Source organism: Lolium perenne, chromosome 4, assembly GCF_019359855.2.
Source record: "Lolium perenne isolate Kyuss_39 chromosome 4, Kyuss_2.0, whole genome shotgun sequence".
NCBI classification, from domain to species: domain Eukaryota; kingdom Viridiplantae; phylum Streptophyta; class Magnoliopsida; order Poales; family Poaceae; genus Lolium; species Lolium perenne.
Window position 1 is genome coordinate 43,287,454 of NC_067247.2, and position 22,424 is coordinate 43,309,877.

Sequence of the window (22,424 nt, forward strand, 5' to 3'; positions counted from 1 at the left end):
TTTTTTCTAATGTTAAGAAAATCGGAAATCGTTAGCTGCTCGGCCAGCATGGGAGTAGTGAATAATTGGAATTCGGATGATTAACTGATTTAATATATCAACTATTAATCGGTGCAACCTACATAAATCAGCACCCAAAACACGTTTATATAAGAAATAAAAAAATAGTATATGGGTTTCTATCATGTCCTTTTTTAGAGCCCAAAATCTTATTAAAACATGTAGGCTTTCTCCTATGTGACCTAATCTTTTAGGTCATGAGCGACAAAGGAGCCACCAACCGCCACCATGTTCCTTCCTTTCGCTTCTTCTACTTTGCCCTCTGAAGTTTCTCTTCTCTCGCCACCACTTCATCTTGCACCTCAACCACCTACCCTATTTGAAGGTGTCTTGGAGCTCTTCGACAAGCTCATCAAGACGATCGAGATCTTGTATCCAAGGTCTGGTCGGCAACGGTGAGTAATTGTTCAGCGATGGCGGGAATCGAGCCCCTGGAGGCGAGAATCGAGTTGAAGCTTCCAAAACCTACTTGATTTGGACGGGGAAGCGGTTGGCCGGGCCATCTATGTTGAAACTTGCAACTTTATTGATCAAAGTGAACTAATTAATCGAGAACATTCCTAGTAATCGGGCTATCAAAGCAATTAATCGAGTTAAATGATTAACACAAGAGATTAGAGGTAATCGACACGGTCAGACCCCTAGTAGCGGTTAATCGGACTATTAATCGCTGATTCGGCCTAGTTTTTCAACATTGATTTTTTTACAAACATGAGCACTATGCACCACTGGGAGCCTGGGGCCTTCTCCACAGTCCAAAAAAAAAACAAGATAAAAAATTGGCATCATCACCAAAGAATAATAGCATGTCAAGTTGATCTACAATGCATAGTCCAATTTGAAGAATAATAGTATTAGCTTATTCTTCCTCATTGTGGTAAAATTAAGGTCTACTCCGTGGTCCATGCTCTGCGTTTTGTTGAGATGTTGTATTCATTGAAGAAGGTCTATTCCATTGTCCATGCTATCATCTAGCACTTGCCTTCAGATTGGAACGCAGCAGGAGGGATTTGTGACCGTGCGAAAAAAAATCAATAGCATATGTTGTAACCTAGCTTGGAATGCCACTACCAACAATATAGTAAGAAAATACGGTAGATAATCTGACTTGAGCTTTGTTCAAATAAGATATAACTATATGATGAATTTAGCATCATTGCTAGTATTTGTTTTTTTAGATCACTCTCCAGCTCCATTTCATTGAAAAGAAGCCAAAGTCTCTTACAGGGAGATTAAAGTTTTGCTAAAAGGAAACAAAAGAACTGAAAGTAAAACAAGCCGAACTGACAGTGTTGCCCTTCCTTCAAAGCTCGAGTTCCAGGTGGATATCCAGTCGAAGGTGGGGCATCTCATCCCACATGGAGGCAGAGTGGCCAACAGCAGGTCCACGAATTGAGCGTTTTTTCCATTTTCTAGATCCTTGAAAGGTTTCTTCCAATCCTGAAGGAGGAAGTAAACTAGGTGCAGCACAAGATTATTTCTATTCAGCCACAATCCCTATAGGACAGCAGAGAAAACTACATTGAAATGCATGAATTTTTTGTTACAAAACCATTTAGCAGCAATTGATTCAAAATTGGACACATGCACATCAAAAACCTCTTCAACCAAATCCCAAAGGGCTATAGAAACAATACATTCAAACATCAGATGTTGCACGGTTTCAAATTCATTGCACATTTCACATTCCATAGGTTTTCGAATTCCTCTAACTCTAAGGTTATTTCTAGTCATAATCTTGTTTTGGGAGAAGAGCCAGAGAAAAATTGAACCCTAGGTGGAATCTTGAGTTTCCAAACAGCAGGAAGATAAACAGGAGTAATCCCTCTAAAATTGATCACAGCATATAAGGAACTAGATGAATAAACTCCAGAGGAATTGTATTGCCAGATTAGTTGATCCTCTTCATTGGAGAAGGAAACGAATCTAGCCACTTCCATCAATTCATGCCACTGAATCATCATATTGTCAGTAAAAGTCCTTCTAAAATTTCCCCTAATCTCATGGCCATCCAAAATTTCAAAAATGGTTTTATTTTGTTGGTTAGAAACGAAATACAAGTCCCAAAATTGTGTAGCTAAAGGAGAATTTCCAAACCAGATGTCCTCCCAAAACTTTATGGATTTGCCATTACCAACTTGCCATTTATATCCAAATTTAACTGCTTTTGATGCCTACATAACTCCCTTCCAGAAGGTGAATGGTTCGAAATCATGGCACGATAGTATATTTGGATTTTTTATGATGTATTTAGCATCTGTGGATGTATCTTTTGATCCAAGATCCAATTAAGCAGATGTTTAAATCTTGTCAGTTGGGGATCCTCAAACCTCCAAAATCCTTTTTCATGCAGATGGAAGGCCAATTAGCTAGGTGAATCTTATGATTTTCATCCTCATCATTCCACATGAAGTTAGCCATCTGTGTATCTATTAAATGCAAAGCCCATTTTCAAAATTTTAAAAAGGAAAGCAAATAAATAGAAATACTAGCTGAACAAGCTTGTATAAGAATTCTTTTGGCAGCCGAGGATAAGAGTTTCCCTCTCCACCCAGAGATTCTTTTGAGAATATTTTCTATAAGAGGTTGCAGGTCCTCTCTCCTAAGTCTATCATAATGGAGAGGGATTTCCAAATATTTAATAGGGAATTTACCCATGACACATTGAAATATGTCAAGGAAAGGTTGGGTTTCTACAACATCCATATTAATGGGGATAAGCTCACTTTTATGGAAATTTATCCTCGTCCTAGAAATATGTTCAAAACATATCAGGAACAGTAAAGTATCATCATCATACTGTAAGCTAACTACACCCCCTGGAAGGAAAGCAGGGCAGAGCCCACTAATTAAATTTCCTTCAGTCCCTTTTACTAACATTCTAGAGAAAACATCAACAATGCAATTGAACAAGAGAGGAGCAATGGGGTCCCCCTCAGTCCTTTTCCTGTTAAAAATAAATCACCTTCGATATCATTTACTTTTACCCCTACAGATCCCCCTCGGGGATTTGTTTAATAAAAATGAATAAAAATAGGATTGAATCCTCTAAGCTCCAGCACTTCATAGAGAAACTCTAGATTAACTTTGTCATAAGCTTTCTCATAATCAAGCTTCAACACTAAACCCTTATCTCCTTTCCTATGTACCTCATGAATAACCTCATGTGCAGTGACAACACTTTCTAAAATAAATCCCCCTCTGATAAAGGCAGATTGTTGGTAAGAAATGAGTGTATCAATTATCTTAGCTAATCTATTTATTAAAACCTTTGTAATTTTTTTGAAAGAACAATTAAATAAACTAATAGGCTTGAATTTCTTCATAGATCTAGCCTCATTCTCTTTTGGAATAAGAGTTATCATGGAAAAGTTTAATCTATATAAATCTAGATCATCACTAAACCAAGCATTGAACATAGCTATTAAGTCCTCTTTAATGATATCCCAGAATTTCTAGTAAAACATAAAGGACAAGTCATTTGGACCAGGTGCTCCATCAGCATAAGATCCAAACACAACTTCTCTAACTTCCTCCTCAGTAAAAGCACTTCCTAACATTATATTTTCTTCCACAGATACTTTCTCATCATCTTAGAATAAATTATCTTGGAGTCTAATATCTGGTCTATTTTCAAATTTAAACAGATCGTTGTAATAATCTGTAGCTACTTTAAGCATCTCTTTATTATCAGTAACAGGGCATTCAGGTCCATCTAAAACATGAATTAGCTTTTTCCTCCTTTTTTGATTAGCAACAACATGAAAATAAGCAGTATTCTTATCTCGTTCTAGAATATTCTTATCTCTAGATCTCTGTCTAGTTTTAGTTTCCTCAAGAATCCAAAAAGTATTTAATTCTCTAAGGATAAATTCCCATCTCTCTCTCTCCACTGTGGAAAGTACACATGTTTCAGATTTAATATCAAGAGCATCATATTCTAACATCAACTATTTTTTCAGTTTTCTAGCTGTATCCTCAAAATTACTGCTCCAACCTTTTGCAAGTCTTCTAAACATCCTAACTTTTGCTTCGCAAACATATACTATGTTATTACTATTAACCTCTAGAGCCCAAGCTTTTATAACCAGCTCTCTGAACTCATGGATAGCTAGCCACCACTTTTCAAATTTAAAACCTCCCTTCTTAGGAAATCTAGTTTCACCAGAATCCAAAATAAGGGGAGTATGATCACTACCCAATCTAGACAAAGCTCTAGAACTAGCTTAAGGGAATTTTGCATCAAAGGATGAAGTACAGAAAACCGTATCTAGTTTACACATGACAAGATTTTCTTGATTGTTCTCCCAAGTATAACTTCTACTAAATACTTCTATTTCTATTAGAGCCCACATATCTATCCAGGCATTGAATTTATCAGCCCATCTAAAATCTACATTTCCATTATTTTTATCTTCAGTAAATTCTACTAAATTAAAGTCTCCACCAATAAGTGCAGGGCCCTCCTAGTTAAGAAAAAGCTCATGGAGCCCAGAGATAAACTCTTGCTTTTTCTCCTCGTAGGAAGAACCATAAATAGTAGTAATTCTAGATATCAAATGATCTCTCCTATTTTTAACTACAACACTAACAGAAAAGGTTTTGATCTCCCAGGATAAAACCTCAAGGAGATCATCATTAACCCCTACTAGAATACCTCCAGCAGTGCCTATAGCTGGCATGTGATTCCAAAACCTCAAGGAGAATACCTCCAGCAGTGCCTATAGCTAGATATCAAATCATCTCTCCTATTTTTAACTACAACACTAAAAGAAAAGGTTTTAATCACCCAGGATAAAACCTCAAGGAGATCATCATTAACCCCTACTAGAATACCTCCAGCAGTGCCTATATCTGTCAGATGATTCCAAACAAAGTTCCTGTTCCCTAGCAACAATTTCAGGAAAGAATTAGTAAATTCTTCCTTTTTAGTTTCTTGGAAGCCGATGTAATCTAAATTCAGAGGCACTAGATTTTCATCAATGAATAATTTCCTACCAGGAGCAGAAATACTCCTGCTATTCTAGAAACCACATATCGTGGATAAAATTTCTTGGGGTGCTTGCCCCGAGATTTTCTAATCACATCTATCCATCCCTCAGCTAGTTCTTCATGTAGGTCCTTATCAGACAATGAATCAGCTCTAGGGGAAGAACATGCTGAGTACATGCTATCACTATCATCACTAATATTAACACAAACTATTTTGGCAACATTATCTAATTCATCATATTGAAAACATTGAAATGATTACTAGACATTATACCTTTTATCATGGGGATTTCTAGATTGTTGATTTTCTTCATTTCTTGTGCTTTTTCCATATTGTTCTTGGATCTGTCAATCCTGCTACTATGTCTGACAGGTTGCATAGATCCCCATTTGGGTATCTTCTTAGCAGGCACATTTGTCTCTTGCACATGACTCTTGGAGGGAATCTCAATATCTGGCATAATATCATCAGGCAGCTCAAAATCCTGCTCAGAAGCTTCTTCATTCATCTAGTTAATGTTCTTCTTGAGCATTTTCTCATTGTACTCAAAATTCTTCACTTCCTCATTCACAGTGACAGATGATGGGGTTTTGTCCCATACAAAGGAACCCTTAGTGTCTTGCAATCCTTTTTGTACCAACAATTGGAAGACAGCAGAAGATTTTGCACCCTCAGGAGAGCAATCATCACCATGAGGGAGATCCACACTTTGATCTTTCTGAATATATTGATCACTTGATGAGGCTTGAGTAACATTACCAAGTGAGAAAGATTGCTATCTGGTAGGAGGGCCATTAGTTCCTCCATTGTCTTGGCCACCTTGGTTACTTCCCTCATTATCCTTCCTTCCTTGATCTTCTAACTCACACCCCAGCAAATCATCACTATAATCACCAGTTGGAACCACACTTTCCAGAGTGAACCCAAGGTGAAAAAAGTTACCATGGTAACCAAACAATCTACCAAGTGGTATCTTGGAAGGATCCCTACAGTTCACCTTCACTCTGACTTCCTAGGCATTGTACCTAAACACATTAAGCCAATCTACATCTAGCAACAACCCACAGACAGAAACAACTTGGTCTAAACTGTTCCATTCGCACCACTTAGTTTGCGGGCCAGTGAATTTTATCCAAGACTCTTTGAGGACTTCTACAAGCTCAGGATCATCATTCCAAGCTTCTACCTTAACCCAAATCCCCTTATTCTTGAGGACAAACCATGGATAGCCAATGATTTCCTCCACTTTGAGGTGAGGAGGGAATTTGACAAGATAGACATTTGATTGTCCCAATTCCCCAATCTGCCATGGCCAATTGGTTTTGTAGGTCTGGGAAAATTGAGAATACAATTCTTCTCTAGATAGCTCACCTCCTTCTATGATCACAATTCCACGGTTCTTGGTAGATCCAACTGAGTTGATCACAGCTTCAGGCATCTCAATGTGAGAAAAACCTAAACCTGGTGCATCACTTCCAACATACTTTGCCATCTGATGAGGCCTCTTCCTTACAGGATAGTCACCTACCAGGTGATTAGTGGCCTTACAGATGAAGCACATGGGAGTTTTCACACAAGAGGCTTGGTGGTGTCCTGGCTCCCCACACCACATACAAATGGAGCTGGTATAACTCATCTGATCGAGCAGCAGTTGCAGAGACAGCAGAAGGGGATTCATTTTGTTGGGCTGCCACTAACTTTTTCTTCCCTTTAGCTGATTTTTTAGGCTTGCTAGCCACATCACCACCTCCCATGTTTTGCTGCTGTTATTGTTGCACTTGTTGTTGCTGGGATTGTTGTTGGAAACTAGGCTGCTGAGAAGTTGTGATTTTGTTGTAATCACCTATAACTTTTTGTTAAAATAGTGGATGTTTTTTGTTGTAAGTAAACATGTACATTTATTAAAAATTTAACAAACTCATATGATTTTTGTTGGGAAAGACCTCACTAGATGTTGCAAAGGTTTGCTAAAATTTGCGTGTTTAATCGAATTTTTAACTAAATATGTTATGAGTTTTTAGATTATTGCAAATACAAATAAATGTTTTTGTTGTCATTGTTTGTTATTTTTGTAAATATAGTTTGTGATTTTTGTTGTCAACTAATCTGTAATAAAATAAAATGTTGTTAACCACTTTTGCATTGCTACAAACACACATTCATTTTGTTGTAGTGGCCCGTGATTTTTGAAAATGTATATGGCAATTTTTGTTGTGAATGAACCTTGAGCAAAAATTGTTGTTTAACCACTTATATTTTTAGCATTAATTTTTAACAATATTGTAACAATTTTGTTGTATTATGTAATTTTTTGGGTCGCGGGGTGAAGATTTTTGTTGTAATACGCTCTATTATGGGCTAAAATAGTGGGATGGTTAGATGCCAAGCAGTATACCTTTCTAGTTTTAATGGAGGGGTACTGGACCGCGGGTTGATTTTCAGAAAATCCAAGGGGGTAAATGCAAACATCATAGTGGCTGTTTGTGGACGCCAGATCGCAATCCGATGGTGCGGAGAGCAACCGATTTTCTGCCCCCAAATCTAACGACCGAGGGCTAGCGCTGCCCTTTGCAATCACAGTTCAGTTTGGTAGGGGACAGACACAATACACTCCTGATATACAGTTGCCGAGCAAATGTCATCAGCTCCATGGCTCCCTGTGCATCCACCCTTCCTGGAGCACCGGCCACACAAAAATATCGCCAGCAGGCCCGTTTGACCTGAGAAGCGGATTGCCGGTGGACATTCAAATAAGCTCTGTTGCATGGCATGCTTTCTCACCATTCTCAAAATGAGAAGCTCAAACTGACTGAGAAGTCTTTGCAAACTGAAAGCACGGGAAGCAATAACTTGTTAAACATAGTTCATACACATTGCAAGCACGAAAGCACCTTCCTAACTAAGCAAAGTTGCTACATATACAAAGCACGGAAGCAACAACTTCCTACACAAAGTTACATAACTAAGACCAACAACAGTCCTGCGGATCATGAGCCACGCTTGTGCCATGTCCAACATTACTGCTACCACCTACTCTTTTGTTCCACAAGCACTTGCTGCAGCAACTCACAGATTGATGCTTTGAGCTTCAGCTGTCCCATCCTTCTAGAAGCTTTGCAGGAGCTGGTTGGGGACTTTCCCCTGGCGGGAACTACCTCAGGTGGTGCACGATCTCCTCCAGGTACCTGGTATGATAGCTGAATTGAATCAACCCATTGACCGATTGAATCTCGTTGTAGTTCAGACCACGCGCACTCTGGATCGGATGCCAAATTCTGGGCGCACTAGAATGAGCAGCCTTCTTTGCGAGGTCGAACGGAGTTCTCACCTTCCCCGGTCTCCCTTCTCTCTGCTTCACCGCGATGTTGCCTTGGTCTGAATCCAACTGCGAGCCCTCCCACATCGGATCCTCCTCCGATGAACTCAACAACGCCATCAGCTTGGACAGCTTGACGAATTTCTTCGGACTAGGCTTCATCACCTGCGCCTCTGCGAGAGGCTCTGCCACAGCTCTGGTTCCATCCGGTGAGCGGGGAGTTGAGAGTAGGGATTTTTGTCAGTGATAGCTTCTCGGCTTCTCCCCACCTCCGCCCTCCTCCCTGCTATGTGAACGTTTTTCTCATGCCATGATTTTTTTTTGAGTTTTAAGCATGCCATGGATTTTCTTCCTATGTATAAAAAATTCTCTCTTATTTGTATAAAACATCTTACCTTACATGTAAATTTAATTAATATGAGGCTAACATTTGCGCACAATCGTACAACCCTCCAACACCGAGTCTAAACAATCCACCGTTGTAACATTCTGACCACCCAAAGCCAGACCTGTTACCCTGGCAGCTCTTTAGCCAAGTATGCTTAACCTCGGAGTTTCTTGTGGACGAGCTTCCGGAAAAGAAGTTACAACTTGTTAATATGAGTATCCTATCAATTCTATTGAGCCATGGGCCAGGATGTCACAACCGCTGTCGAACTCGAGTTAGAAAGCAAGTTCATGTAAAGATGGAAACCAGGGTAGAGCTTTCTCAAACAAATACAACATCTCAACAAATGTCAGTCTGGATAGTGTGCGTACTTTGTGTTGAAAAAATAAAGCCCCACTTTGGCAAAAACAAGTGCCCTACTTTGCAACAGGGTTGAGCTGCTGGCTTTCAGGTAGTAGAATAATGCAACACTATTGATATATGTATTTGAGCTAAAAAAAGTGGTGTGCTATTATTCTTTGATGATTTACAGTGCTCCTGTTTCTAGAGTGGTGTGGAAGAAAAGAAGTAGATTCCATCAGTACACTTCTATATCGATTGCGTTGTCATCATGAAATGAGCACCAGCTCAAATAAGAGTAGATTTAAATATAACTGTACCGGAAATTCAATTAGGCTCCTAGATTTAAATAGCCTGCTTCCTCTACCAAAAAATTATACTTCGAAATGTTGAAAAAATTTGACAACAAATTCTACATGCACATCTTCACAATATATGTCTGTTTGTCAAGTTTCGTGAGGAATAAATATTTTTGTGGTCAAAACCCTTATATGTCTTTTTTACACAGTAAAAAAAGGGAAAATTTATCAAAACCCTTATTTTTAGCATTGGATTTTATCTTTTTTACACACGCCACACGACAAGTCATTCTTTCGTGAAACGACTTTGTGAACGCGTAGCACTTGAAGATGTACGTGCAAATTTTTCTCTCAATTTTTAAAATTCAAAAGTAAGTGTAATATTGTTTTTAAAATAAGGGAGCATATGCTCCCATGTGCCAAAACACCGCTCTCCTGTAAAACCGTCAAACTTTTTTTATTTGAAACCGTCAAACCTAGACAACTAAGACAATAGCCAAAAAAAAAAGGGCAAAAATGGGAGCCGTTGACACGCGCGCCCACGGAGACGGAAGCTGAAACCCCCCTGCCTCCACCACCGGCGGCTCGCCCCCGTTTCCCCTGTTCCGGTGGGCGCCGCGGCGGACTCCCAGCCCAGACACCGGAGACTCGCCACCTCCCGCTCAGTCGTCTCTCTATAAGCAATACACAGACGCCCACCGAGCGAGCCATGACCCCGGCGCCGCCCCGCCTCGACCCATCATGCCGCCGTTCCTCCTTCTCCTCGCCGCCCTCGCCCTCGCGCTCGCCCCGTGCCTCTGCCAGTCTCATGGTGGCGGCGGATTCTACGACCCGGCGCGGGTCACCCAGATCTCCTGGCGCCCCAGGTCACCTCACCTCACCTCACCTCACATTCTTACTTCTTTCCTTCCGACCTGCCAGTTCTCTGGGCGTGCCGTGCGCGCGCCACCTGTTTGTCGATTTGCGTCTGTGACAGTGTTTGGCCTGTCTGTCTGTTTGTGCGCGCAGGGCGTTCCTGTACAGCGGCTTCCTCTCGCACGCCGAGTGCGACCACCTCGTCAAGCTGGTGAGTCGCTGCTCTTCTCATGGCTTCTTAGCGGGTGCCAGCGTGCATGACAGCGGTTGAGTTGTGATCTTTGTGTCATTGTGGGGTTTAGGCCAAGGGGAGACTTGAGAAGTCGATGGTGGCGGACAATGACTCTGGGAAGAGCGTCATGAGCCTGGTGCGCACAAGCTCCGGCACCTTCTTGGCCAAGCGCGAGGTATGGAAATGGAACCACCCTTGTTCTCTCTCGCAAATTTACCGAATGCCTTCATTTGTTCGTAGTCCTGCAAGAATATGTTTAGTCGCGTCGATGAAATCATGTTGCTGGGTCCTTCAAGAATTTGGAGAAAATTTCGCTGGATGAGGTTAGAGTACAACAGAAAGAGATAAACCCTAATTGATGGTTGTTATTTATGCTTTCTTTCCTGAGAAGAAATGAGAGTGAATATTATCTGTGCAATTTGCTGGAAGGTAGTGAATCATTACAATCCTGAGAATTGCCCTCCTCTTGAATATATGTGACTTAGTGAAGTTGCCAATGGTTCTTGACGAGTTAATCATTTTGGAAACTGCAGTTCATATTTTCTAGTGCGGTCGACGAAATGGCCCTTGGAAAACATGTTTCTGCTGTTCCTTCTATACCATATGCATCAAACACCTAGAAAGATGTCAAGACCACTAATTTGTTTCATTTTCTTTGGTCAACTCAAGGATGAAATAATCTCTGGAATTGAAAAGCGTGTAGCTGCTTGGACGTTTCTCCCTGAAGGTATGTCGTGCTACCTTACCTGCCTTTCAGTCGGTTCAGGGCTAGAGGGCGTTCTCTAACTAGCTAGTCTGTTGCTGGATCAGAAAATGCCGAGTCGGTTCAGGTTCTGCATTATGAAGTTGGTCAGAAGTATGATGCCCACTTCGATTATTTTACTGACAAGATTAACCTGAAGCGTGGTGGTCATCGGGTTGCCACTGTTCTTATGTACCTGACAGATGTCAAGCAGGGTGGAGAGACTGTGTTTCCAAATGCTGAGGTATATCATTATTTGTGAGATTATTTGGAATTTTCTGCGCCAGCAAGTTATAGTTATCTGACACATTCTTTCAGGGAGGACATTTACAACTTAAGGATGAAACGTGGTCTGAGTGCGCAAGATCTGGCCTAGCAGGTAGCCTTCAACCTCTTGCATGTCAAAAGTAATGTTTTCCACTTCATTGACCGGAATTTAACAATATAAGCGTATCCTAAAACAATGGTTTCCTGTTCTTTTGCAGTGAAGCCGAGAAAAGGTGATGCACTACTATTCTTCAGTCTCCACGTTAATGCCACAACAGATCCAAGCAGTCTCCACGCGAGCTGCCCAGTAGTCGAGGGTGAGAAGTGGTCTGCCACAAAATGGATCCATGTCCGGTCATTCGACAACCCTCCAGATGTAATGACGGACTTGCCATGTTCTGATGACAATGAGATGTGCCCTAGGTGGGCTGCTGTTGGGGAGTGTTTCAGGAATGCAAAATACATGGTGGGCACAAAGGATACCCTCGGATTTTGCCGCAAAAGTTGCGGGGTCTGCGATGCTTGAAACCCCCACCAACCTGAGTTGAATATGTTAGCATAGTGTTAGGCTGTTAGCTGTTTTCGCCACCCTTTCTGATTTACAGTTAGTGAGATGTATATTACAAAACCAAGTAAGTTACTTGAAGAATGGCATAAATGTTTACTCTTTTATATCATGTAGTTTGACCTCAGAGCATCTTAATATAAAAGGGGAAATCAATTTTTTTTGTTTCAAACATAATCTGGTATGACCGGATGCTATCGAGTATTTATCCAGCAATGTACTGTACAAATAAATTGATTTGAGCTCTGATAGCCCGGAGCAAAATGTTGCTGACCCATCTTACAAATTCTGCTCTGCAAAGTCTGGTACTTCGTACTCCATGTCTCAAGGTATTCCTCCATTATTGATTCTGCCAACCTAAAGTGAAAATTGTGAAGTAGCACACAAAAGGTAGCTGAAGTCATGGTTGTTTCTAGCCTTTCTTAGTCATCAACTACAAAACTGAATGTGCTCACATTGGATATGTGCTCCTGTTCTTTGTCTCAAGTCATTGTTACCAGCAATTCACTTGTAACTTAAAAAAAACCAAGTGACAAAGTAACATAGTAGCATGTAACTAGAGCTGCAATTACATGGGCAGCTCTGAGTACTGCTGTCGGAGCAGAAACAAGAGTACACACGCTGGGTGTATGCCAACATAAACTGAAAACTGGCTATCAGCATAAACTGAAAACTGTGCAGTACCACATACTGTCCATGGTACCTGAAGTAAAAAATGTACCCCGTTTTCCTTAGTTGAGGATAAATTTATTACCCCTTTTGATAGTTCATCTTGTAAAGTGGAAGTAGTTCAGTCAAAATTCTCTCCAAATATTTAGGATTCAAGAATGAACTTCGTATTCCTATTTGAGGATATTTTTTTGGCTCTGCATGTTGAATGCCTTTTATCAAAAGACTGAATAGAGGATATGTTCCTGCCTGTTTATACCAATGTAGATCAGCTGGATTTTTTTTTTTTTTTTGTCTCAAGTCATTGTTAGCAGCAATTCACTTGTAACTTACTTAAAAATAAATAAATAAAAACAAGTAACATGTAGTAGCTAGAGCTGCAAGTACATGGGCAGCTCTGTGTCCTGCTCTTGGGACCAGAAACAAGAGTAGAAACGCTGGGCGCATGCCGGGACCCGGAGGGGAGAGAGAGACATTGATCAGAGATGCATATATGTACAAATAGGACACATATCTGTGCCCACATTGCGCTGCACCCTCTTGCACTGAACAAAGCAGTCCATCCATACACTGAGCTACATATCCATTCTAGCACATGGTGGTGAACCGAGGCATAGCCCGGTGGTTGGGATGGGCTGATGCATCCCCGCCCGCCCAGGTTCGAGTCTCCGCACTCGCAATTTGGTGTCGTACACACAATCACTTCTAGTAAAATCACAGCGCTTTGGGTTTCTTCCCCTTAAAGCCAAACATTTTTTTTTTCATTCTAGCACATGGTGCAGTACATCTCGTCTCAAGGACACAACAATGACTGGTCAAGAAGAAGAAACCAGATTTTTAGTCCCCACACAAACACAGCTCTCATCACAGCCATGCTTTGGAGCTCACTTTAGCTGTTCAAAGCTACTAAGTTACAAGAAAAGAAGTTAAAGAGAGGAGGAGAGGCAATGGGGGGAGGGAGGAATCAGAATGGTGGAGCAAAAGCATTGCTTGCTGCTTTGGCAAGGCTGGTGTTCACTATCCTTTCTCTTTGCTACTTTAATCGCTCATTGTGCCTTCGTTTTTCATTATTAGAAATGGTGCCATATCGAATTGAAACGTCACATTGGGTCTAAAGTAGATAAATAATTACAACAAACCTCACAAGTATCTTAGAAATTTTTTAGGAAAAAATTGAGCATTTGTAATAGGCAAAGCAAAAGCCTCTTTAGTGAGGTGTGATACTTTGATAGATGCTACTGCTGAAGCGGCAATATATTTTCCACATCTCATATGAAGATAAGAACCAAAGCCTAGACAATTGCTGTTGGCCCTTCTTTGCTGGCCTGTTTGTTTCCTCTGTACCAAAACTTATTATATGGTGTTCAAACTCACACTGTGACAAGAGAAAAAGAATGTACTAGTAGTATGTCTAAAGTCACTTCTGCCAAAAAAGAAAGGAGTTCTTGCCCACACCCCCTTTGCCAAGAATCTCTGGTGCTTGTTTCTTGTGAGAGGGAAGCACTGCTTGGTTACTTTACAAAACTGAAACCCCCCACCACTAGAACAGCCTCTGTTTTCGCGAAAAAGCTAAAGCTGTTATGCTTAACACTCTCTTAAATAGCAGTGCTTAGAAGAAGATAGGCCATGCTACCTCCCCCCTAGTTACACCACAACATCCAGCCAGACCCACCATGACATTGTAGCTCTTGTTTTGTTCCTTCTTTGCAATGCAATGAACCATTCCTCTGCTCCACCATATTCAGCCTCGGAAGCTTCTATGCCTCGAGATGCGTGCCCTAAGCTCGGCCTGGCGATCTTCCCGACTTGCCAGCCCCCCTGAAGAAAATTAATCAGGTTAGATTGAAAAAGTGCACTGGAACAACATATGCCAGTCTGTGTTTCAGCCAGGTGACCCTACACTCAACCGTTAGACCATTTGTTTGTTGCCCAGATAATAAATCATGTGGGTGTGCTAAGTTTGACTGCTTCCAGGCATGTAGAATAATCATTTCAAGTATCATAACTAGTTACTCATGATTGGAATATTTATCTTCAAAAGAAAGGGAGAATAAGACCAATTTTACTTGCTTTAGCTCAAAGAATGGGATATCATCATAGGGGACTGTGGCTGTGCGTGTAAGGAGGAGCATATTTGAGCTCTTTGTTCTTCTCATGCTCTTTACAACGTTCTCAGTTCTTTGTTCTTCTCATGCTTTATGCTCAAATGAAATCATGCCTTGAAACATTTTTCATGCCTGAGAAAATTCTGCCCGGCCTAAGAAAATTTGAGGAAACAGAGCATATGGAATTTTGCAGACGGAACTAATGGCCTATCAATTGCAATATTAATCAGCATTAGCTTATTACATGGTACATTAAACATGGCATAGACGAAGAACTTATCCCTTTTAAAAGAATCATCATAACAGTAAGAGTGCATTGTTTTAAATTTGGTCAAAATCTCCAGTCTACGTTCTGCCACCCCTCTATGAAAAAAAAGCTCTGTAACAATGGCACACTTCAATCAAACAAATAGGATGCATTTCAAACTTCAAGAAACCTATGTATGCATGGCCCATAACAAATATGTGAAATTTTCTTATTAGCCAAATCAATACAGATTTACAGAGTCACATGACCCAGAGACCAACATTCGAACTGAAGGTGCATGAACAAGAAGAGACAGGAAATGAAGAAACCAACTCAAAAATTCAGACACACAATCTGCAGCGCAACACACAGGAAAAGGGAAAGTGAAGTGAAGCACCTGTTATGGATGGGATCAGGGCCATTGGGCACCTTCCTCTCGCTGTCCTGGAAAGGATCATCGGCGCTGAAATCCTCCAGAGACCTCCTCATCTCCTCTTCGTCACCTGTCAACAACATCCTCCTCCCTCCGATCGCCACGCCGCCGATCGCCGTCGTAGACGGCTTCTCCGCCACCACCACCAATGACATCAAAACAAGAACACCCAACAATATGGCTGCTGCTGCCGCCGCCCGCCTCCCGGACCCGGCCGGCCTTCTCATAGTACCAACAGGGTACGCTCTCTTCGCAGCCGCGCGCCACTTCCTCCCTCCCTCTCCTCTGCTTCTTCTAATGGAGGTGGACAGGTGGTCCTAGTGGCGGTGGTGGCGCAGCTGGGACGACGACGCTGGCTGCTGCTGCTGCAATGTGGCTGCATATTATAATGTGGGGAAGGGAGTGGAGTAGAAGAAGCAGCAGCACAGGAGGGAGGGGCAGGGATTTGTGTCAGTCGCTGTTGCGGGTGGTAGCATTCCTGCATCTTGTTTTCTTCTGGGCTTCTTTTGCTTTGGCCTGATTCTGCCTTGCTTTTCAAGGACTGATGCAGAGGAGAAGCAAAGCTAGTGAGCCAGCCAGCCAGCCATGCTTGCTTTCTTTTCTTTTGCCTATGCCATGCATCACTCTGCTTTTTTTTTTCTTTGAGTTGTGCTGTTTTCTTTTTCTTTCCAATCTCTTGTTTGTTCTGGTGAGAAAAAAGACGGTGGGAGAAAGTAAAGTTTTAGGAGCCATTCCTGTCTGAAACTCTGAATCCTGATCCTTAAGGCTGTACTTGGTTCTCCGTCTTTTTTTTTTTTTTGAACTTGAGGTGCTCTCCATCAAGTACGTAGATTCCTCTCGGGAGGTGAATTCAGGCCGCATGCGTGTAGTAACAAAAGAAACGGGAAAGAATTTCATCTTTGGGTAACTCTAGGAGAGGGGCATGCATTGCCATGGTAAAAGTGAGGTCCCAAAGCAGCTCCAAAGTGAACAGCACCCTGAAGAAATAACCACCACTTTCAGGCGATGTGTCACGGTGCTTTTTATTTTGGGGGTTAAGATTACAAGGCGGCGATCTCCTAAAAAATCAGTGTGCTGTGAATCAGATGCTTTGCCAAGTTCCCGTTTGAGATGACATGTGAGCTTGCTTCCTCGAATGAAGTCCATCCATTTAGAACTGGATCGAATCTGTCCGATTGCTCAATGCTGATCACCCCTACATGTGAAATCGATCGAGAGAGAATGCACGCAGAAGCTCAATACTGTGGCTGAATGATCCGTGTTTTATTGTGCACGAACGAGCAAAACCACTGTAAAGTCTTTATTTTGAGCTTCTTTTTCAATCAGCCTCCGCCTCATAACAATTTTTCTACGGAGCAAGCTTGAGGAAGTCAGAGTATTGGGCTCAGGTAGTGAGGTAGGACCTGGCCCGAACCCAGCATCCGAGCCGGGCTCGCCCCTAACTTATCTGCTGAAGCTGACCTGAAGCCTGAAGATTTTTTTTGTATAAAATAAATGATTTGTATATGTTATATCCAAAAAGTAATATAGTTAATATTTGCATTTGTAATTCAAAGTAAGCATTTCCCGGCCTCTGGATGGGCTGTACCTGGGCTTGAAGTTTTCACCTTTAGCAAGCTCAGCCCAAAACCCGATGTACAGCCTACTAGGGAATTCAAAGCCTTTATGAAGCAAAGGACCAAACTAGTCGGATATATCTGAAATAAGCTGACATAGTTGCTGCCTTAGATGTTCTAAAAACAAAAGTTGCTGCCTTAGAATCCACTGTGACAACGTCGGCAAAAATGAAGCAAGCATGACAATAGAATTTTAGAGCAGAATTAGCCATATGCAGATTACCATTTGGAGTGACAAAGAAAAGTTAGCTAGTAACATGCATAACTATATAGTACACTTGGAAAAAAAATCCACGCAATGTAAGTTCAACGTCGGGAGATGTTAGTACCACCACATTTTTGGACAAGGCATTTCTGAACCCAGGTGTAGATGCTCCTGGTTCAATAAAAAATTCAGAAAAAATAGCAAAAAAATTCAGAAATATCTGAATTTTTTGGACAATGAACATGAACAAGTGTTCTATCACTGGTGGAAAAAGGGCCTTTAATCCCGGTTGGCAACAGCCATTAATACCGGTTGTGCAACCGGTATTAAACATGCGGGACTAAAGCCGAACCGTGACTAAAGGCCCGTCCACGTGGGCGCCAGGCGACGGTCGGGGCGGAGGACCTTTAGTCGCGGTTCTTCTGGCCAACCGCGACTAAAGGCCGCCGCAGGTTTAGGGTTTTACCCCCCCTAAACCTGGTTTCTTTTTAATTTGTATTGTTTTATTTCTTTTGTGTTTTATTTTAATTTTGAAGGAGTTTCACATATTCTACGGTACTACATACATGCATATGAATGTAAAATTTCAAACAAATTTGAAATTAGAACCAAAAATAATTCAAGAGCAATATACAACATATATTCAATATCATCGGATGACCATATACAATTTTGAACAAGTTTCCATACATAATTTAATGCATATGAAGTTCTACGTCCTCTACATAGTGTTCTCCTTTAGGATCGACGACTTCCCTCGTGAACCATCCAACTAGTTCCTCTTGAAGTGGTCGGAAGCGAGCTTCTGGACTAAGCATCTTCCGGAGGTTATTCCTCTTGACATTGTTATCACACGGAACCCGCTCAGAGGTGTATCTCCGGATCATCTCACAAACATAGTATCCACATAGATTGGTCCCCGGTGGCTGAATATCCCCAGTCGCAGCCACTGACCTTTTAAATTCTAGGTCTTGTTTGAATTCACCGACCTTTTCATCTACGAACCGTCTCCAAACCCTACGAGGCAAAGAAAATTAAATGAACAAGAGAGTTATTAGTTACTTGATATTAGGAAATGAACGAAATAGGCCGATCGATATACTTGATATTATTAATTACTTCTGCATCATTCTTCTCATGTCGGCCCAAAGCTTTGCATCCAGAGTCAGAGAGTCGTGGACGAAAACTGTGGAGGTGTGAAATTGAATTACTAGCAGAATCCAGTGAAACCTGCGGACACGATACATGCACAGTCATGCATAACTCATCGATTAGCCACATACCATGCATGAAGTAAACAAAAGAGAATGTGCTCAAGACAGAAACACTCACCCAAAATGGTAAGGAAATAGAATATCACTTTTGAGTTCCTGCTTTGTAAGAAACCGCCACAGGTCTTCCTCCACGTCGGCGGGGTGTTTTTCTAACACATATCCATTAACGATGTGTGGGTCAATGAACCCAACATCATGCATGTTCCTTACTCTGCATTCCTTAATCTTCATTCTGCATAATAGCGTACACAACAATATAGTTAGGACATATATATAGTGCAGGCAATATGAACGAGATGGGGTAGAAATAAATCACTTACAGAACGTAGCAACTGATGATAGATTTGTCGAGCTCGCGCAGATTGAAAAGCTGGAACAATTCACTCAGATGAATTGTTATATAGTAATGTTTGAAGTGATGCTCATGTCTAACTTCTGCATAAATATATTCTTTGGCGTTTTTATTTTTTATGTAACCCTTGTACCATTTCAGCAGACTTTTCATTTGTACAGGTAGATCCTCTTCCTGCGCAGGCTCGACGAGAGGCCCATTCGGCACATATGTAATTACTACCTCCTTCACTGGCGCCTCATCAAGGCCTAACAGTGCACGAAGAGTCATACCGATCAGGGCCGCTTGCTCTCTGGCACCCGTTACGGTCATTCCCTGTTCTGCCGCAGCTGCTATGATTGTGGGGTCCATTAGTTCAGCATCCGGACCGGCGGCTTTCACTATGAGCGGGGCGATCGATTGTTTACTTTGTTCCCCGAGCTGGGCAACTCGTTTCCCGCTTTTTTTACTTGCTAATTCTTTCTCGGCCTCCTCCAAGGCTTTCTTCTCCTGCTTCTCCGCCAGCTCTTTCTTCTCCTTCAACATGAATGCCTGCCTACGAAGTTCACGTGCATAGTCGTCAGGCAGATTCTTCGCGGCTTGTGACGGTGTGCTCAAAAATGACTTAGCCCACTTCTTTTCCTTGTCAGAATATACTGGCTTGGGCTCGGACTCTCTTCTCACCTGGCATTCCGCCCTCCATTTCTCATGGTGAGCAGCCGCGGCCGCGTCGACTTCCTCGGCACTACGTTCCCAAGGCCTCGTGGGGAGAGGCTTCAGCGATGGCTCCGGTACCTTTGTGGTCTTAGGTACATAAGGGTCCGGGTTAATAGTCCAGGACTGCTTCTGCTTCTTCGCCGGAGGTGGATTGGGGGGAGGCGTCTGTTTACCCGCCCGGGGCGGACTGGGGGGCGGCGGCTGCTTACCCGCCGGAGGTGAATTGGGGGCGGCGTCCGCTGACGTGAAGGAGGTGTAGGTGAAGCACCACCACCACCACCACCGCCGCCACCGCCACCACCACCGTAGGGGGGTGGACTTGTTGGCCTTGGTGCCTCGCCTAGAAACATGATAAACTTCTTTTGCCATAGAATGATATGGCACTTGACATCTCCAAGTCTTCTCTCCCCTTCAGGTGTAGCAATGTCAATCTCCAGGTCCTCAAACCCTTGTACTATGTCCTCCACCGTGACACGAGCATAGCCATCTTGAATGGGCCTGTTGTGGTGGAGTGCTCCAGGTTCACATGGTAAAGCACTACCGATGGCTACCTTCATGGACATGTTCCCCATTGGATAATACATATGACATTCTTTCATCTCCTTTACATCATCCACGGGGTAGCGAGGAGGCTCCGGTGCAGTAATTTCGATCGCCTGAGGCTCCGGTGCAGTAATTTCGATCGTCGGTGCATGTGCATTAGCACCAGCCGGTGGGGCCTCCGTGGAAGCCACGCTGCTTCTCCGCTGCTGGCTTCCGAGATCCGGTGGATGATCTTCATGCGTCCGAGCTGCCTCTCTTTCTTGTACTAGACCATCCAGGGTTTTCTTCATCTCATTGAATTCCGATGCCAACCGCGCCACAACATCTTTTTCCCGATCCGCCTTTCTCTTACGGCTTCTGTAACTGTAGGGGTCATTTTCCTGGGAAAACCCGTCTTCCCACGAAATGACGCCTTTGCCTCGTACACGTCCTCCGTGTTCAGGATTCCCGAGGGCTTTTGTCAGCTGGTCATTCTCTCTGTTGAACTTGATCTTCCCCGCTTGAGCATCCCTCATTGCGTCAATAAGGGCTTGGGTGGGTTTAAACTTTGTGTCTCGGTGGGTACACTCCCCTGTCACCGGGTCTAGCGTTCCCCCATGCCCGTACCACCAGCTTTTGGCCCTAGGGTCCCATCCCTCGGTACCTAGAGGGATTCCTCGCGCCCTCAGGTCATCCTCCATCTTCTGCCACTTAGGCTCCGAAAGGCGGTATCCTCCTGGCCCCATAATATGATTTCTTAGCCGCATTTGCCATATTTTTATCCGATATGGCCTTGAAATCCTCTGATTTCTTTTGCCTCACAAATTCGGGCCAATCATCTTTCAGCTTCTCATACTGTCCGGTGAAATCCGGAGTCTTCCCCTTCTCGACATATTGAGCCGCTAAATTTTTCTTGTATGTCCGGAATGCTGTGGCCATCTTCTGAAGAGCGAACTCTTTGACCAGCCTCCTCCTCTTACGTCCCTCCGGATCGTCGTTACCGAATTCATCTTTTTTGCGGTATTCCGGAGGTAGAACGAAATGCTCCATAAGCGTTCTCCAGCATTCCTTTTTCTTTCTCTTGCTGACGAAACTGGAACCAACACGTGCCTTCACTGGCTCATGCCATTCCTGGACGGTGATCGGGACGCTGTCTCTAACAACGACTCCGCATTGGTTGATGAACTTGGTGTACGCCTCTTCGGGCTCCAGCGGCTTGCCTTTTGGACTGATAACATCAATGGTATATATTACTCCTTGTTTCAGCGTCTTGGTTTTGCCACGCTTTTTCTTCACCGATTTTTTCGACGATCCGCTGGCCGAGGGCTAAAATAAGAAAGAGAGTCGAGTTAATACACATATTTATTGAAATCGGTAAATTTGTATCACCAGCTGAGGCTCAATGTATATATATACCTCGCCGGAGGTGGTGATTGCTAATTGCTTATCAACATCGCCGGAGGTGTTTCTCGACGGTTGACCTCCATCAACAGTGCCCGTTCCTTCGTCATCACCTCGCTGACGACCTTCATCATCACCGCCAAGGTTCAGATAAGAAGAGATATCCTCTTCTTCATCTTCTTGGGGCGGCACATAAAGAATGTTGCCGTTTATGATGCCGAAAAGATGTGCCTCGGCTTCTGGATTATAGTTATCCCTAATCGGGTCGGCTCTATCGTCCGCCATATGTATCACTCCTGAAAACATGTAGTAAAAACTAATTAATTGTGTATATGCCAGCATTATCACATCTCTTCTACATATAAAGAGAGAGGGCGACGAGGGAGGCGAGAGGGGGGACGCGTATTAGATGTGTATATGCGGACGATCGACCTCGCCTCGCAGCTAGTGACCGCGTGACCGAGAGACCGGTGGCGGTGGCGAAAGGGCGGCGGTGGCGAAAGGGCAGTGGCGGTGCCGAGGACAACACACATAACCCTCGCCGCCCCCTCTCGATCCCAAAAAAAACACCGCGCGTATACGGAGGGGGCGACGAGGGGCTCGCTGCCCCCTCCGTATACGCGCGGTGGTTAAGTCAAATTTTGGTTAAGTCAAATTTGAGTTCTTTTTTAAGTGAAATTTTAGTTCATTTTTTAGACAAACTTTTAACTAAAATTTTAGTTTTTTTACACAATCTTTTTAAGTCAAATTGTAGTTCTTTTTGAGACAAAATTTTTAAGTCAATTTTTAGTTTTTTTAAGTCAAATTTTAGTTTTTTTTACACAATCTTTTTTAAGTCAAATTGTACT

At 42.7% G+C, this 22,424-nt stretch overlaps 2 protein-coding genes and 1 long non-coding RNA gene across 3 annotated transcripts; 2 read left to right on the forward strand and 1 right to left on the reverse strand.

Moving 5' to 3' along the window:
• Positions 1-9,900: 9,900 nt before the first annotated feature.
• On the forward strand, positions 9,901-12,216 carry LOC127292320 (probable prolyl 4-hydroxylase 6). Its single transcript, XM_051321691.2, has 7 exons — positions 9,901-10,261; positions 10,404-10,461; positions 10,553-10,657; positions 11,152-11,209; positions 11,293-11,468; positions 11,543-11,603; positions 11,710-12,216. Exons 1-7 carry the CDS (start codon positions 10,137-10,139, stop codon positions 12,015-12,017), a joined length of 891 nt encoding a protein of 296 aa, XP_051177651.1. The 5' UTR covers positions 9,901-10,136; the 3' UTR covers positions 12,018-12,216.
• Positions 12,217-14,111: 1,895 nt separating this feature from the next.
• On the reverse strand, positions 14,112-16,135 carry LOC127292321 (uncharacterized). The gene is made up of 2 exons (XM_051321692.2): positions 15,475-16,135; positions 14,112-14,543 (listed from the first exon to the last, which is right to left on the reverse strand). The coding sequence occupies exons 1-2, from the start codon at positions 15,735-15,737 to the stop codon at positions 14,504-14,506; spliced, it is 303 nt and encodes a 100-aa protein (XP_051177652.1). The 5' UTR covers positions 15,738-16,135; the 3' UTR covers positions 14,112-14,503.
• LOC139830463 (uncharacterized) lies at positions 14,426-17,054 on the forward strand. The gene is made up of 2 exons (XR_011742449.1): positions 14,426-14,561; positions 15,328-17,054. It is a non-coding gene; the product is annotated as an uncharacterized lncRNA (long non-coding RNA).
• Positions 17,055-22,424: the final 5,370 nt, after the last annotated feature.

Excerpts from the sequence above, each read along its gene's own strand:
- LOC127292320 (XM_051321691.2), top strand. The coding sequence starts at position 10,137 with ATGCCGCCGTTCCTCCTTCTCCTCGCCGCCCTCGCCCTCGCGCTCGCC. Across the intron at positions 10,462-10,552 it reads GCGACCACCTCGTCAAGCTG|GCCAAGGGGAGACTTGAGAA; the intron begins GTGAGTCGCTGC and ends TGTGGGGTTTAG. Across the intron at positions 11,210-11,292 it reads TTGGACGTTTCTCCCTGAAG|AAAATGCCGAGTCGGTTCAG; the intron begins GTATGTCGTGCT and ends TTGCTGGATCAG.
- LOC127292321 (XM_051321692.2), bottom strand. The coding sequence starts at position 15,737 with ATGAGAAGGCCGGCCGGGTCCGGGAGGCGGGCGGCGGCAGCAGCAGCC. Across the intron at positions 14,544-15,474 it reads CCTGATCCCATCCATAACAG|GGGGGCTGGCAAGTCGGGAA; the intron begins GTGCTTCACTTC and ends AATTTTCTTCAG.